Raw genomic sequence first — 14,810 nt, forward strand, 5'->3', positions numbered from 1 at the left:
AGTCTTCTCACCAGACCTCCCTTTTTTCTTTCATCTTCCCCCTCCCTCTGTCTCCTTATCTTTTCCCCCTCCCCTTCTCTGCTTTTTCCCTTCACTCCATGGTAGTCCTCTCCTCTCCCCTCCCCATCTCCCCCCTCCCTTCTGATACCTCCTCTAACCCGGCCTCCCTTCTTCTCCGAGTCCAGGAGGAGAGGAGAGGAGGGGAGGGGACGGGAGAGGAGGGTCAGTGACTGAATAGGAGGCGGAGGCGGAGACGGAGGCGGAGGCAGAGGCGGGGCTGGAGGAGGCAGAGTCGGAGGCAGCCTCAGCCTAGGATGCTGTGAGAGAAAAGTTCTCAGAGCCTGAGCAGGAGACTGAGCTAGAGCGGAGAGCGCAGGAAGAGGAGGAGGGAGAGAAGAAGGTGGAAAGAGCAGGCAGCTCTGCGGGCCCGCGGGCAGCGGACAGCGGCACTGGGCACCCGACAGCGGCTGCAGCGGACAGCTACAGAGACGGTGGTTGGGGCTCACGGGAAGCTCCTGGCACCGTGTGCCAGGGACAGACTGTGTTCAGAGCGCCCATCTCCAAGCGGACGGCGGGCCATGTCTCGGAGCCCCGCCAGCATCTGAGGGTGCCCGCCTGGAGCCCCCCGGAGGGGCGCGCGGCTACGATGCAGCGCCCGGATAGGGCTGCGGGCCGGGGGAGCGCCCGGAGGAGAGAGGCTGCGGCAGCTGCGAGAAGAGTGTGAGCCCTTGATATCCAAAGCCCCAGCGGGATCGAAGCCAAAACCGGCGCCGGAGCCGGGGCCACAGCCTTTGCCTTCACCATGGGCACCGAGGGGGCGGCCCCTGGGCCTGGCGGGCAGCTGTGCGGGGCGCTCAGCCTGGTGATCGGAGCGCTGTTTTACAAAGGTAAGCGGCCACCTGTGCCTCTGGGACCCCGCGGTGACTTTCTGTTCCCTGTCTCCTGGGGAGCCTAGAGCCAGAGTCCAGAGGGCTGACCTAGAGGAATGAGGTCCTTGGCAGCCGCTGAGGAGGGAGTGGAGAGCAAGGGAGGGGAGGGGAGGGGAAAGTTTCTTCTCTTGAAGTCCATGAGTTTGATGGATAGGTGAGCTCCCCAAAGCCTCAGCCCTAGCTCCTCTGAACCCCACAACCTCCCGCCCCGTCGATGGGCCCCTGCGGACACTTGGAACAGGTGATCTCCAAAGCGTCTTTTTCAGGGACTTGAGGGGCCAGGAAAGATCATCTGCAGGTGGCGAGATTTGGAGGCAGATGAGGAAGAGAAAGGCTGGCAGAAGAAAAAGTTAGACAACCCTCTTCCCGCCGCGCTCCCCTCTTCTCCTCCCCCACAGCACACACAAGTATACAGAAAAGCGAACACACACACGCACCCTTGGGGTTTGCTTCAGGCCCTGGTTGGCATCTCTCCCCTTGGGGCTGTCCGAATGACGTAAGGGGGATTTACTCAGAAAAAAGACTGTCCATTGTTGATCGGACTACTCTCCCGCTAGACTTCTCTGCCAGTCAGCAGCTCCTGTGCCCCCCTGCAACCCTGAAAGAAAGCATGCCTCCCTCGGATCCCCTCTAGGAGTCAAGCCAGGCTAGCTGATTTAGTGGGAGGGGGAGACAGGGGAGGGAGGGAAGCAGAAAGGGGAGAAATGAAATGACCCCAATAGGAAAAGGAAAAAGAACTGCCCCTCCTGCTCCCACGTGGGTAGAAAGAGAACGTATTTCTGATTGAGAAGTTGGGAGGTGCTGACCTGAAAGAAAAACATAGTGGGATAGCTCCCCACAGGACATCAAGGGGAGGGGATGAAAAACTGGGTACATTCAGCATGGGATGGGATATGGGTGAGTGATGAGGGCTTGTCTTGAAAAGCTATTGAGAATTGAGGGAGGGGTCTCTGATATTGGACAACGATCTTAGACAGCCCAGGAGTTGCTTCTAGAGGAATTCCAGGGCAGCGGAAGAGGAAGATGAGAGAGGAAGGATGCTGAGCTGTTACTGAGCTGGGTGATGTTGATATTGAGGAGGTTTAGAGAGAAACCGAAGAGACACTGAAAACAACCGAGCATTGTCAAGAGCAGGGCTCATCATTGGCTAGGGTGTGCTGGAGAGAAGACGGCATCAGTGCCAAGGACAGCCAAGACCAGCAGCAGCTGTCGGGAGCCTCAGAGGGAGGGTCATTGAGAATAAAAGGGTAAAATATGAGTTTCCTGCCCAGTGCAGTGATTGTGAGCCCAGAGCTTTGCAATTCCATTCTGGGTGCATGAAAAGGCAGCCAGTTAGTTAAACTTATCAACCAAGGTGTTTTACAAGCCTCCTATTTTGCTCTCTCCTTGGGAGATGTCTTTTCTGCTCTAGCTCCTGGGTACTGGGCATAGTCCTTAAGAGCTAAAGTCCAACTAGATGAAAATCACTTACTCTCTTCTGCCTCTTTTCCCCCTAAAGCTTTTTAAGTTTAGGCTGGAAGTGCATTGGTAGTGACATGTTGCCAATTGATGTTAAAAAGTTGCATTTGCTTTTCAAAAGTCATTATTCGCAGTGTGAAATTTCAGGAAAATCCACATTTGGTGGGGCTGTAGGCTCAGGCATACTGTTGTGCTAGACTTCCCTTACTCAGTTACAGTGGAGAGAAAATCCATTCTGGTTACAATAATCTAACCCCTTGTATTCCGATAGAAGAACCAGTCATTTGGAGTTTCAGGCAATAGCCCAGGGGAAAAAACCTTCCCCCTCTCTTTTGGGGAGCTTCTAGAAAGAAGAGGCTAGAACCAAGAGTTAGGATGCCTGGATTCTGGTCCTGAAGCCACCAGCTGTGTGACCCTAGAGAATTCATTTCCCTGACCCTCAGAGTCCTTTTTAAAAATCAATCTGTCTTCTACCTATTCCGCAGGTCCATCGGGAAGATAAAATAAGAGAGGAGAGAAAGGCAAGTTAGGATGCCAGGGAAATAGAATGTGGCATTGTTTTTATAATTCAAAATATGGATCATCACAATATCCATTTTTATGCTCTATACTCCCTGATCTGTTATAATAATGAATGACATAATGAATCAAGAAGGGGCTTTGCAACGTCTAAAAGGCTTTTATAGAAAGTAAATGACAATCGTCAGTTTACTTGTTTGTTTTTATTTTATAGGATTTTGTCTTATTAAAACACTCTTGGTCTGATCCTATTTTCAGGGTCAGACAAATCTATGTCCTTTGCCATCAGCTCAGCAGAAAGGGTGGGTAACTTTAGGGGGCAGCAGAATGTTGAGCCTAGGTAAATAGGATAGCATTCCCTAAGAGAAGCGTACCCTTTAGCTTATTTCCTAGTCTGTGACCAATCCCTTAATAATGATTATAAAGAGAGTTTCTTTTTTTTAGGGTCTAGAAAAAGGAAGGGGAAAGTAAACTCCTGAGGGTGGGGGAGGGGTGGCAAATAGCAGTCCCCTAACCTAATCTAAGGTATCTTGTGGAAAGGGAAAGTTTTTAGACCTCTGTCCTGTTTTGTTCTCCCTATAAAAGAACAGCTCTTTCCTTCCAAGAATGAAGTGCAGATCTTTGGAATCCTTGAAACTGCTGTATCAATTTTTAATACCAATTGTGTGTTTATATTTGACTGCGGATCTGGAGACTTTGCTGTACGTCACTGCTTGAAATAGACTTAATTGTTATAAGGAGGATCCAGAAATAGGAAGGCCATTTCAAGTTGTGAATCTTTCTTGAACCTTACGATATGGGAGTAAGTAGGGAAGACCTGATCAATCCAAGTCAGGAGTCAATAGTTGGTTTTGTCTGATCTGCATTTGGGGAAGGGGGCATGATGTATTTCAGGTGCATCGTGGGTCAGGAAAGTTTAAGTCAGAGGTCACAGAATCACAAGATCATAGATTTAGAGCTGGGAGTGGATTTAACCATCATCCGGTTTGATTACTATCATTTTACAAATAAAGAAACTGAGACCCAAATAAATGAAATGGTTGCCCTAGGTCACACAGACAAAACTAGGATTTGAATCTCTAGGTCATGGGATGATAGATAAAGAGCTGGAGGAGACTGTAGAGTCCACCTAGTCCAGCTCCCTCATTTTTTCAGATGAGGAAACTGAGGCCAAGAGAAATTAAGTGACTGGTCAAATGTCATGCAAGTGATAAATGAATTTCGGTAATCAAGATTCAAAACCAGGTCCATTGGTTCCAAATTCAGTATTCTTTCCATGGTGTCCTTTGGAGTGTTGAAACACCGATAACCACTGCTGAGCACATCCCTAAAGCCTCTGGGAAAGTCAGAAGAGAACAGTGGGGTGTTAAGCAGGTAGTGAGGATAAGCAGCTCCCTGGAGCAAGGCACCGGGCAGGTGGGAGGAGACTTGGTAACACCCTCTCACTCCCCAAGTCTTAAGGCCAAAGAATGAGAACCCCCTGCCGCCTGTGATAGAAAATACCATTTTTCTCAAGGAATGATTCCATGCCGGGTTCCAGATTCCAGAGCAGACTTTGAAATACACAAGTTTCTCAGTTTTTCAGAGGTGAGCTTCTCCGTCAGTCAATTGTCCAGACCCCTGGCTCCACCACATGCTCTGGGGCATCTCACCGATCATTGGCAGCTCTACTGAGTGCAGTCGGAGTAGGGGAAAGGACACACTCACATGAATTGATTTTGTTCTTAGCAGTCCTGGGCAAAGAAGATTAACATTCTTGTTTAAGCCAAGGATTTGGGATTATCTGTGGATTTCATTTATCTGTGCTCTCTCTCCATCCCCCATGACACTAACAATTGAGAGTTGACTTTAAAAGACATTTTCTTTGATGGACAAACCTCACTAATGCGGACTGATTAGAAAGGAAGGCAGTAGCTGGTAGCTAGTTATACTTAACAGGGTATATGACTTATGGAATATTTTTTTATGCACTGCAGTTTTATTATTCTCAAGTACATACTGTACAGATAAGGCAAAACCATAGAAATTAGCTATCAAAGTAATGTTAAGCAGAAATTCTTTGGACATGCATCAATGGCTAATAGGGATGGTTTTTACTTAAATAGCTTGCAGATAGCTGATTTTAGTTGTCTGTATGTCAGTGAGTTTAAGGTGTTTGAATAGAGTACATACTATTAAGCAGACTTCAATTCTCCCACCTCCCACAGTCATGTACAGTTTTTTGTTTTTTGGTTTTTTTTGTTCCTATTCAGTTGCTAAGAAATGATTCTTTCATTTGATTTCATAAGGCAGCTAGGTGGCATACTTGAGAGAGCTCTGGGTCTGGAGTCAGGAGGATCTGAGTGTAAATTTGACCACAGATACTTAGCTGTGTGATCCTGGGCAAGTCATTTAACCTCTGAGTGCCTCAGTTTCCTCATCTGCAAAAAAAATAATAGCTCCTATTTTACTGTTTGTTAATTCAGTTAACCCTTTACTGAGGACAGACCTCAATCCCTGGAGGTCTTGTCATTTCTGAGGTCCTCTCAAGTTGTCTTAGGAGGACAACTGATTTACCCCATTAACTTTGCTTCTCTACATTCATTTCATGGCAACTTTCTGTCATTAGAGAAAATTAGAGAAATTTCTGACCTGTCTTCCCAGAATACTTACTCAATGTCTCAAGGACACATGTGAACCCCTGGGTCCTCAAGTGGGGATCCAACTTTGGATTCAGTCAAAGGGTCTAACTTGAGGACCAGAAAGCCACATGTGGCCTCGAGGCCACAGTCATTCTCCCAGAGCTGTTATGAGGATCACATGAGACCATATATGTAAAGTGCTTTGCTATTCTTAAAGTGTTTTATAAATACTAGATATTAGTATTTGCCCATTCATTTACTGGATAGGTAGATTGATAGAGAGATAGAACATATAGAAAGAATGAGGGAAAAATGAATCTCCCTCTCTTGCTCATAAGAGGTAGGTGATTATGCGTATGGAATATTGCAAATACTATTGGTTGATCATAAGAACCTAGATTTAGAGCCATGAGGGAACTTAGGGGCCTTTTAGTCTAACTCTCCCCTCCCCCATGCTCAATTTGTAGATTAAATGACTTCCCACCATCAGAGAGGCAGTAAATGGGTTAATTAGTTTTGCAGAAGTGTCTTCTGTTCTTTTTATTATCATTATTATTTGTTACAAAGGACTGTTCTGGAGGGGAGGGCATATTCAGAAATGAAGCTGATAGAAAAGTAATAATATATTCAAGAAAATTTAAAATAATCAAAATAAATTTTAAGAGATAATACAAAGATATACCTCAGCTCTCCAAATGACCAGATGGAACAAACATTTCTAATCATTGGTCTCCAGATCAATGATATCCCTCCCTTTCAAGTTTTTAAAACTGCATATTTCAGTCTATCACTATATATGCCTTTTCTTTAAAAGAAACTAATGAACTCTCAAGTGTATAGTTGAAGGGGAGGGGAAGGGAGAGGGGAGGAAAAAAGAAGGAAGGGATGAGGCAACACTTCTCTCTCCCCTCCTCCCTTTATATCTTTATTCCCCCTTCCCCCAAAAAAGAAAAGCCATGCTCTTTTCAGGTGACCAGGAGACTTCAGAGAAAAGACAGATTTGACCTATAAATCCATGACTTATCTATAGAAAATGGTGTGACTAATCCCTCTCCCCCACTATGGCCTATGTGCCAAAGTATCCTGAGCTCTCGGGAGAGACAGCCAATAAGGCATGAGAGACCATGGAGAAGAAAGGTTACATAACAAAATGGAGCAATGACCGGAAGAGAAATTAATGGACACCCCAAGGGAAGATCCAGTCTAAGTGTTAGTTAAAGAAATGGGCAAATGTTATAAAGAAGATTAGCAAATGAGAAATGTTGGTATAGTCCTGAGGCCTTCTTGGGGCACTAAACCAGGGAATTGACATCTCATGCTTTAAAAAAGAGTTTAATCTTAATTTCCTTTTGCCCAGTTTCACAATGTTCTTGGTCTCGCCTCTAACTCCCCCTATCTCTCATTGGGCTCTTAGAAGCCTGAGAGACTTAAAAAGCAGTTATGCCATCCATTCTCGGTGAAAATGTTGCCTAAGTTTATATATTTAGTACTTCTAATCTTTCATTCTGAATCAGTCCCTCTGGCCCTTAATTATAATGTTTGTTTTCCTCCATGTTTCCTTGTGCTCTCTCTGTGGACTGCAGGAGATGTATAAATAGGAATATAACCTTAACCAATGTTGTGCCTGCTGGTTGGTTAATGTAATTCTCTGGGATAAGTTTTGTTGCAATAAAGGATTCTTGTATTCTCAGAATAAACTCAGTGACTTATCATGGCAGGAGGGAGATAAGGAGGTAGGGAACTGAGCAGGAAGGGGGAAAAAAGGAAGACAGAAAAAGAGGAGAAGGAGGGAAAGGGAGAGAGGGTCAGACAGAGAAGGGTGGAGGGAAGGAGAGGAAGAAAGAGGAGGAGAAAGAGAAAGAGGAAGGGAAAAGGAGAAGGGAGACAGAGGGAGAAAGTAGAGAAGGGTGGATGAAGGAGAAAGAGAAGAAGGAGGAAGGGGAAGGAGACAAAGAGAGAGGGGAAAGAGAAAGGGAAACAGCGGAAGGGGAGGAGGGAGTCAGGTAGAAAAAAATGGAGGGAGGGAAAGGATGAAGGAGGAGGGGGGAAGAAAAAAGGGATTGAGGGGAGGAAGAGAAAAAGAGGGGGAAAACAGGAAGCAATAGAGGAAGGGGAAGAGGGAGAGAAGAAAGAAAGGAAGTGGAATAGTGTGAGGGGAGGAGAAAAGGGAGAGGAGAAAGAAGGTAAGAGGGAGAGAGAGAGGAAATGGATGGAGGAAAGAGGGAGAAGGGGAAAGGGGAGATGAAAAGGACATGAAAAAGGGGAGGGAGAGACAAAGGAAGAGGAAAAAGATGAGACGAAGAGAGGAGAGGCAGAGGGAGAGAGAGAGAGAGAATAATTGTATTGACTTTGAGGTTCGTTCTTATGTTGGCTTCAGTTCAAAATTTAAAAAAAAAATCACTGATCCCATAAAGGCTGTAATACTGGAAATATATGGGTTTATCCCCAATTGAATCACAAGCATTGCCTAGGAAGTCTTGCAACCCCGTTCGTTCTTTGTTCTTATCAGGCTTTTGACTGGTGACAGGAAGGAGACAACAGGGTGATGTAGGAAATGACCTGGATTCAGAGTTAGGGACCCAGTACTATTTCTGTGTGACCTTGGGTAAGTGACTCAACCACTCTGGGTCTCAGTTCTGTCTTTTATGAAGTAAAAAAGTTGTCCTCAATGACCCCTAAGGTACCTTTCAGTTCTAAAGTCTAGGATTTTCCCCCTCTTAAGTTTATTGCCAAGTCTCCATATATGAATTCTCCACATATCTGAAAAATTGGGAGTTGGTTTCTGCTCCACTGGCCTGTGTGATGTAGTAAGGACATGCCCATTATTCCTTGAGTTGGGTTGGGGCAGAGAGGATGCTTTCTGGTTTATGTGATAAGACCCTGTGGAAGTCCTGTGAGCAGATTCATCCATCTCCAAATGCAGAAGGTGAAGCTGTTACATTTTCCCTAGGATTGCAAAGCTGGAAAATGCATCCTTTTCATGTGGGGATCCTCAAGAGGCTTTTGGCTCCTCTCTGCACTTAGAGGCCTCTCCATCATTCAGACTTTATGTTCCCCCAAACACCTATCTCTCCTCAGCTCTGCCCGACAGTTGCTGTATAAATTTGACCGGTTAATTTATTAATTGGCAAGTCATGCCCTGTCCTTGCAGAGGAACCAGATGTGCCAGAATCTTATTATGATCCAGGGGCCTCCATCTGACAATTGCTGAGCCTCACAGAAGCAACAATGAGAGAAAGCAAGGAGCAGGGAGATAACCAGACTCTTCTCTTGCCTCTACAAACTACTTAACCCATCGTCCCTACCTTTCTGTCTTCTAGATGTATCAACTCCAAGTTTTCTTGTGTGTTATCAGTTTTCTCCAGGCTAATCATATCACATCTGGAGTATTGTGTTCATTTCTGGGTGCTGCAGTATAGTAGCAGGAGAAGGAGGAGGAACAGGAGGAGGAGGAGGATCAGCTAACATTTATGTATCACTGACTTTGTACCAGACATTATATGCTAAACACTTTATAATTATTCTCATTTGACCCTCACAACAATCCTAGAGGTAGGTATGTTATTCTCATTTTACAGATGAGGAAACTGAGGCAGATTTATATCTGTCTCAGTTAAGTGATTTGCCTAGGGTCACAAAGTTCATAAATGTCTGAGGTAAGATTTGAATTCAGGTCAGAACTCCAAGTCTGGCTCTAGCTGTTGTGCCACATAATCTGGACAATGTACATAGGTGGTCAACTAGTACGTGAAAAGGCCATGAGTCTGTGCCATATGAGAGTCAGGTGAAGGAATTGAGGAAAATAAGAAAATTGATGGGGAAGGCATGACACGATAGAAGTCTTCAAGAATTTGAAGGGCTACCAAGTAGAGAGATCAGACTTGTTCTATTTGACTTCAGAAGGCAGACGTGGAAATAATGAGTAGGAAAAGATCCTAGAATCATGGAGGCAGGAGCTGGAAAGGTCCTCAGAGGTCCCTCTTATTTCATCAATTAGCAAAGGAAGGGGCAGGGATGTTAAGGGACTTGGCCAAGGTCACACAGGCACTGATTGTCAAAGATGGGACATTAGGAGCTTGAGATCTTGAACCTGGATCATTTGTCTGAAGAGATAGGTTGATGTATGCAAGAGAGTTTTGAACTTGGAATCAGGAAAACCTAAGGTGGAATCCCACCTTAGATAACAGTAGCTATAGGATCCTGGGCACGTCACTTAACCTGCCACAGTTTTAGCATCCTCATCTTTTAAATAAGGATAATAATCATATCCACCTAACAGAGTTCTGAGGATCAAATGACATGAGAAATGGAGAGCACCTGGCCATGCTTAAATTTCCCCCAAAATACCTTGTGGTATTGTCCTTGTTATTTAAGGTTGATGGGAAAGGGGTATTAGAGATTTTTTTTTCTTTAGCAGAATGGGATGTCTCCTGAGGGGAACAGGGCATGGCATGGCATGGCACAGCATAGAGGATAGTATGTTAAACTTGGAATCAGAAATGCTTGGGTTCAAATCCTGCTGCTGACACTAGCTAAACCTCAATTTGCTCATCTGTAAAATGGGGAGCCAGGGTTGGCTACAATGACTTCTAAGATAGTTTCTGGATCCCCTGATCTCTTGTTGGAGGTCTCCTAGAAGAGGTTAGTCAACAGGTGGTCTGTTTTCTTAGAGCTGGGATTCCTTTCATATATGGATTCAGCTCAATGGCTTCTTTGGTCCCTTCCAAGTCTGAAATCCTATGATTTCGTAATTGATCAACTCCTTTGACATGTATTTATTGATTGCCTATTTTGCCTAACAGTCACTGTCATCCTTACTTTCTTTGGTCTGACCTAGAACATCAGACTCTTTCTGAGATGCTCAGAGGTGAACTTTATGGTATCTAGCTTGAGGTGCTAGTGACCTACTAAGCCCCATTTCATCAGGACCCTAGGGCCACATTAAGTGTTCTTCTCTTTGTAGCATCTTTATTTATGAGGTAAGCTTGGGGAAACAACCAACTTTGGAAATAATTCTGCTTCGGCTCTATTTATGTCTCTCCCATTTGCTAAGTGGAAATAGTCTCTTCATCTATTTGTTTAAATCTTTTGGGTCAGCACATGGCCCCAGGTCACCATTCTCCTCCCCTTTCATTCCTCTTTTCAACTATAAGTAGTGAACTGACCCAGAAATGCATCTCTTCTCATTTTCCTGAAAATTCAAACAGTATTCATCTATTGTGCTTATGTCCTATTAATAAAATGCTGTACCCGTGGTGAAGATCTCAGTCTTACACTAGCTCTCATTGGGGACTTTTTCATTTAGTGGTACAGGCTTCTGTCAGCAATCCTTTGCCCTTAGACCCAGCATATGTCAATGTTATAAAGGCATTTATTTGGAGGTCATTGATTTGGGGTAGGAGCCACCTCTCTAGATCTCTCCCCTCCCTCTTCTTTCCCTCTATCCCCATTTATCCAGTAGGAGTGATACTAGCCTAAAGCTGACTTTTCCCATGGCCAACAGAGTTTGGTGTAACTTTGACATTTTAGTAGCTATGCTAGCAAAGTGAATAACATCTCCTAATTCTGCCAATTTCTAGCTGTGTGACCTTAATCAAAGTCACCTTCTCTCTGTGGGTCTCAGTTCCCCTCATTTGTAAAATAAAGGGATTGAAATAGATCAGGGTGGGGAACCTACAGTTGGACTAGATATTTTTTTCTTTTCTTTATTTTTTTTTTGAGATAGTTGAGGTTAAGTGACTTGCCCAAGGTCACACAGCTACTAAATATCTGAGGGCAAATTTGAATTCAGGTTCTCCTGACTCCGGGGGCAATCCTCTATCCACTGTGCCACCTAGCTTACCCTGGACTAGATGATCTTGACAGTACATTCCATCTCTAACTCTCTCATGCTATAATCTCTTTGGTTTCCTGTCTACTTCAGTGGAAATTAGTGAGTAGAAACTCACTCAGTATGTAATAATTCTGAGAATTAATAATCACTGATATTCATATAGCCCTTTAAGGTTTGAAAAGCACCTTACATAGTATGTCATTTGATCCTAACAATCCTCTGAGACTCATGTCATTTAAAAGATGAGGAAACTGAAGCAAACAGAGCTTAAGAGACTTGTCACACATAAGTGTCAGAGGCAGAATTAGAACTCAAATCTTCCTAACTCTGTGTCCATTACCTTATCCATGGACCCACTTAGCTGTCACCTAACTCTAGTCCAGGAATTTTAAGTTCCTTTACGGTAGGTCCTAACTTTGGTATCTGTATCCCCAGTGCCTGACCCAAGAGCTGGGACATAGTGGGCAATAAATAAATGCTGTTCAATCAATTCATTGATTGATCATCCCTTGCCTGAACTATTACAGTAGCTTTCTAATTTGTCTCCCAGTGTCTGAGTGCTTCCCTTTCCATCCATCTTTCACAGAGCAACCTAATTGATATTCTTAAAACACAGATTTAACTAGATCATCCATTCCCTTTACCCATAAATCTTCAGTGGCTCCCTATTGCTTCTGGGAGGAAACACAAAATCCTTAGTCTGACATTCAGAGCTTAACACAATCTGGTTCCTGAGTACCTGTCTGGCACTTGTCATATTACTGCCTTTCAAGCACTCTCTATTCCAGTAGGACTGGTCCTCCTTCTATTCCCCATGTATAACACTCCAGCAGTTTGGTTCAGTGGATAGAACACTGGACATCGGACTCTAGAAGACATGAGTTCAAATCCTACCTTAGGAACTTACTAGCTGTGTAACCCTGAACAGGTCACTTAACCATTATCTTCTTCAAATACCTCCCATACATAGTAAGGATAACGATAGCACCTACCTCCCAAGTTTATTATGAGGATCAAATGAGATAATATTTATAAAGTATTTGTAAACCTTAAAAGATAGTATAAATAAAATCTATTATTATTGACAGCTAGGTATTTTGAGTGCTACACCTAAAATCAGGAATTACCTGAGTTCAAATCTAGCCTCAGACATATAATAACTATGTGGTCCTAAACAACTCATTAAAACTTCTGTTTGCCTCAGTTTCCTCATTTGTAAAATGGGGAGAATGGTAGCATCCAGGGTTATTGTGAGGATAAAATGAGATACAGTATTTGGCAAACCTTAAAATGCTTTCTAAATGATAGCTTGTTATAGTTACATTATGTTGTTATATCGTATCATACTGTATTACATCATAGCATATTGCAGTATATTGTATTGCATTGTATCATATCATATTACGTATGATATATTGTGATATGATATGATATATTTTGATAAGAGTAGAAAGAGAATTGATTTCAGAGTCATGGGACCTGAATTAAAATAATGTCTTTTCCCCCTGTTACCTGTGTTGCCTCAAGTATGTAACTTATTCTATGTTTGGCACAGTTTCCTCATCTGTAAAGTGAGGGAATTGGACTAAATGGCTCTCACGGTCCCTTGTAGCTCTCGACCTAGGATTCTATTAATTTCCTTACATGTATTTTGCATTCACCTACTTCTGTATATCTCCCACCCCTACACCTCCATCCACCAGGAGAATGTGAGCCCCTTGAGGAAAGGGAGGATTTGCTTTTGCCTTCGTATCTTAGCCCCTAGCATGGTACCTTTCATGGGATAGGAGATGAACAAATAAATGCTTTTTAAGCTGAACTGAAGACATTCTTGGCTCGTGAATAGTTTGTGTGCGTGTGTGTGTGTGTGTGTGTGTGTGTGTGTGTGTGTTGGTCTTTTCCCTCCATAATGCCTTAATCTCTCATTCCTGAAGCATATGGAGAGCAGAAAACTGGACACTGTCTTTTCACATCAAGCTTCCAGAAAAATTTCTCCAGCTACTGTTTGAGCTTTTTTTGTCAAAGCTCAAGAGAAGTCAAAGCCTTCTATGATCCACGGTATAATATAAAGGTGGAAGATGAGAAGTTTGTTGAATTTAAACCTCTGTAAAATACTCTCTTTGCAGAAACTCTGGAGCTCTATCAACCAGTGCAGATACAATGTAAATATTATTCCAATTCTTCATGAGTCTTTTGGAGCTTACAGTGGTTAAATGACTTGCTACCAGTCCCGCAACTGATAAATCCTCCTATGGGAGGATTTGGATCCAGGCTTCCCTAATTTCAAGCTTAATGCCCTGTTTATTATGTCATGTTGCTGCTACCGGTGATACATAGATATCTTTGCACACGTACATGGCAGGGAAATCTTAAGCCTTAATAGCTTAAAATGGCCCTGAGACATTTGAGATGCCGTGTATATAAATGATAGATCTATATAGGCATAAGCCACAAAACTAAGTAATGCTTATGAAGAATGGAAATTCAATTTATTTATTGACTTTCATATATTTTTCATTTGTTACTTAGCCCTGAGTTCTAAATTCTTTACCTGAGATTGTTGGTCCAATCAAGTAATCCATCAACAAGTGTTTCTTAACTTCTTACTATGTTCTAGGTGTCTACCTCCCAGAGTTGTAGTATTGAAGAGCAAATGAGACAATAATTATAAAGTTCTTAGCACAATTCATGGCACATAGTAGGCATTTAATAAATGTTTGTTTCCTTCCTTTGTTATAATATTTATTTGTATATTGTCTGGTATATTCCTGTATACCAAGTATTGTTATTGGTCAGTTCATTTCAATCCTGTCTCAGTCTTCATAACCTCCTTTGGGGTTTTCTTGTCAGAGATACTAGAGTGGTTTGTCATTTCCTTTTCCAGCTCATTTTACAGATGAGGAAACTGAAACCAACAGGGTTAAGTGACTTGCCCATGGTCACACAGCTACTAAGGGTATAAGACCTGGTTTGAACCCAGGAAGATGAGTCTTCCTAACTCTAGGACTGACACTCTATCTACTATGTCTCCTCCTAGATGCCCCAAATAGCAAGTAGATCCTAAAATACAAACAAATGAATAAATGGATGAATTAGAACATGAAGAATATTAAAAGGAGTAACATTGAATGATTCTGGACATGGAGGCTAGACTCAGATTGTGAAGGGCTGGTAAAAGCAAACAGAAGGGCTTGTATATCAGCCTAAAGTCATTGGGAGCCATTGGAAGCTTTTGAGTAGGGGAATAACATGATCAGATAGATCTGGCAGCTGTGTGGAGGATTTGCTGGAAAGGATGGAGATTTGAAGCGGAGAAACCAATTAGGAGGTGGTTGAAATAGTCAAGGCAAGAAATCATTAAGGTCTGAATGAGGCTAATGGCTTTACCAGTGAAGTGGAGTGAATGAATGTGAGAAACATTTTGATGGCAATACATAGACTCACTTATAA

General features: G+C 43.2%; 1 protein-coding gene across 1 annotated transcript in view; it reads left to right on the top strand.

The window, feature by feature from the left end:
- The first annotated feature begins 281 nt into the window (after positions 1 to 281).
- The window catches only part of TMEM132C (transmembrane protein 132C), a 554,441-nt gene continuing 539,912 nt past the window's right edge, over positions 282 to 14,810 (top strand). The window contains exon 1 of the mRNA XM_072600717.1: positions 282 to 887. Coding sequence (XP_072456818.1) covers positions 803 to 887 — 85 coding nt within the window. The 5' untranslated portion in view covers positions 282 to 802. The remainder of the gene's footprint in view (positions 888 to 14,810) is intronic.

Source organism: Notamacropus eugenii, chromosome 4, assembly GCF_028372415.1.
Source record: "Notamacropus eugenii isolate mMacEug1 chromosome 4, mMacEug1.pri_v2, whole genome shotgun sequence".
In the NCBI taxonomy this organism is placed as follows: domain Eukaryota; kingdom Metazoa; phylum Chordata; class Mammalia; order Diprotodontia; family Macropodidae; genus Notamacropus; species Notamacropus eugenii.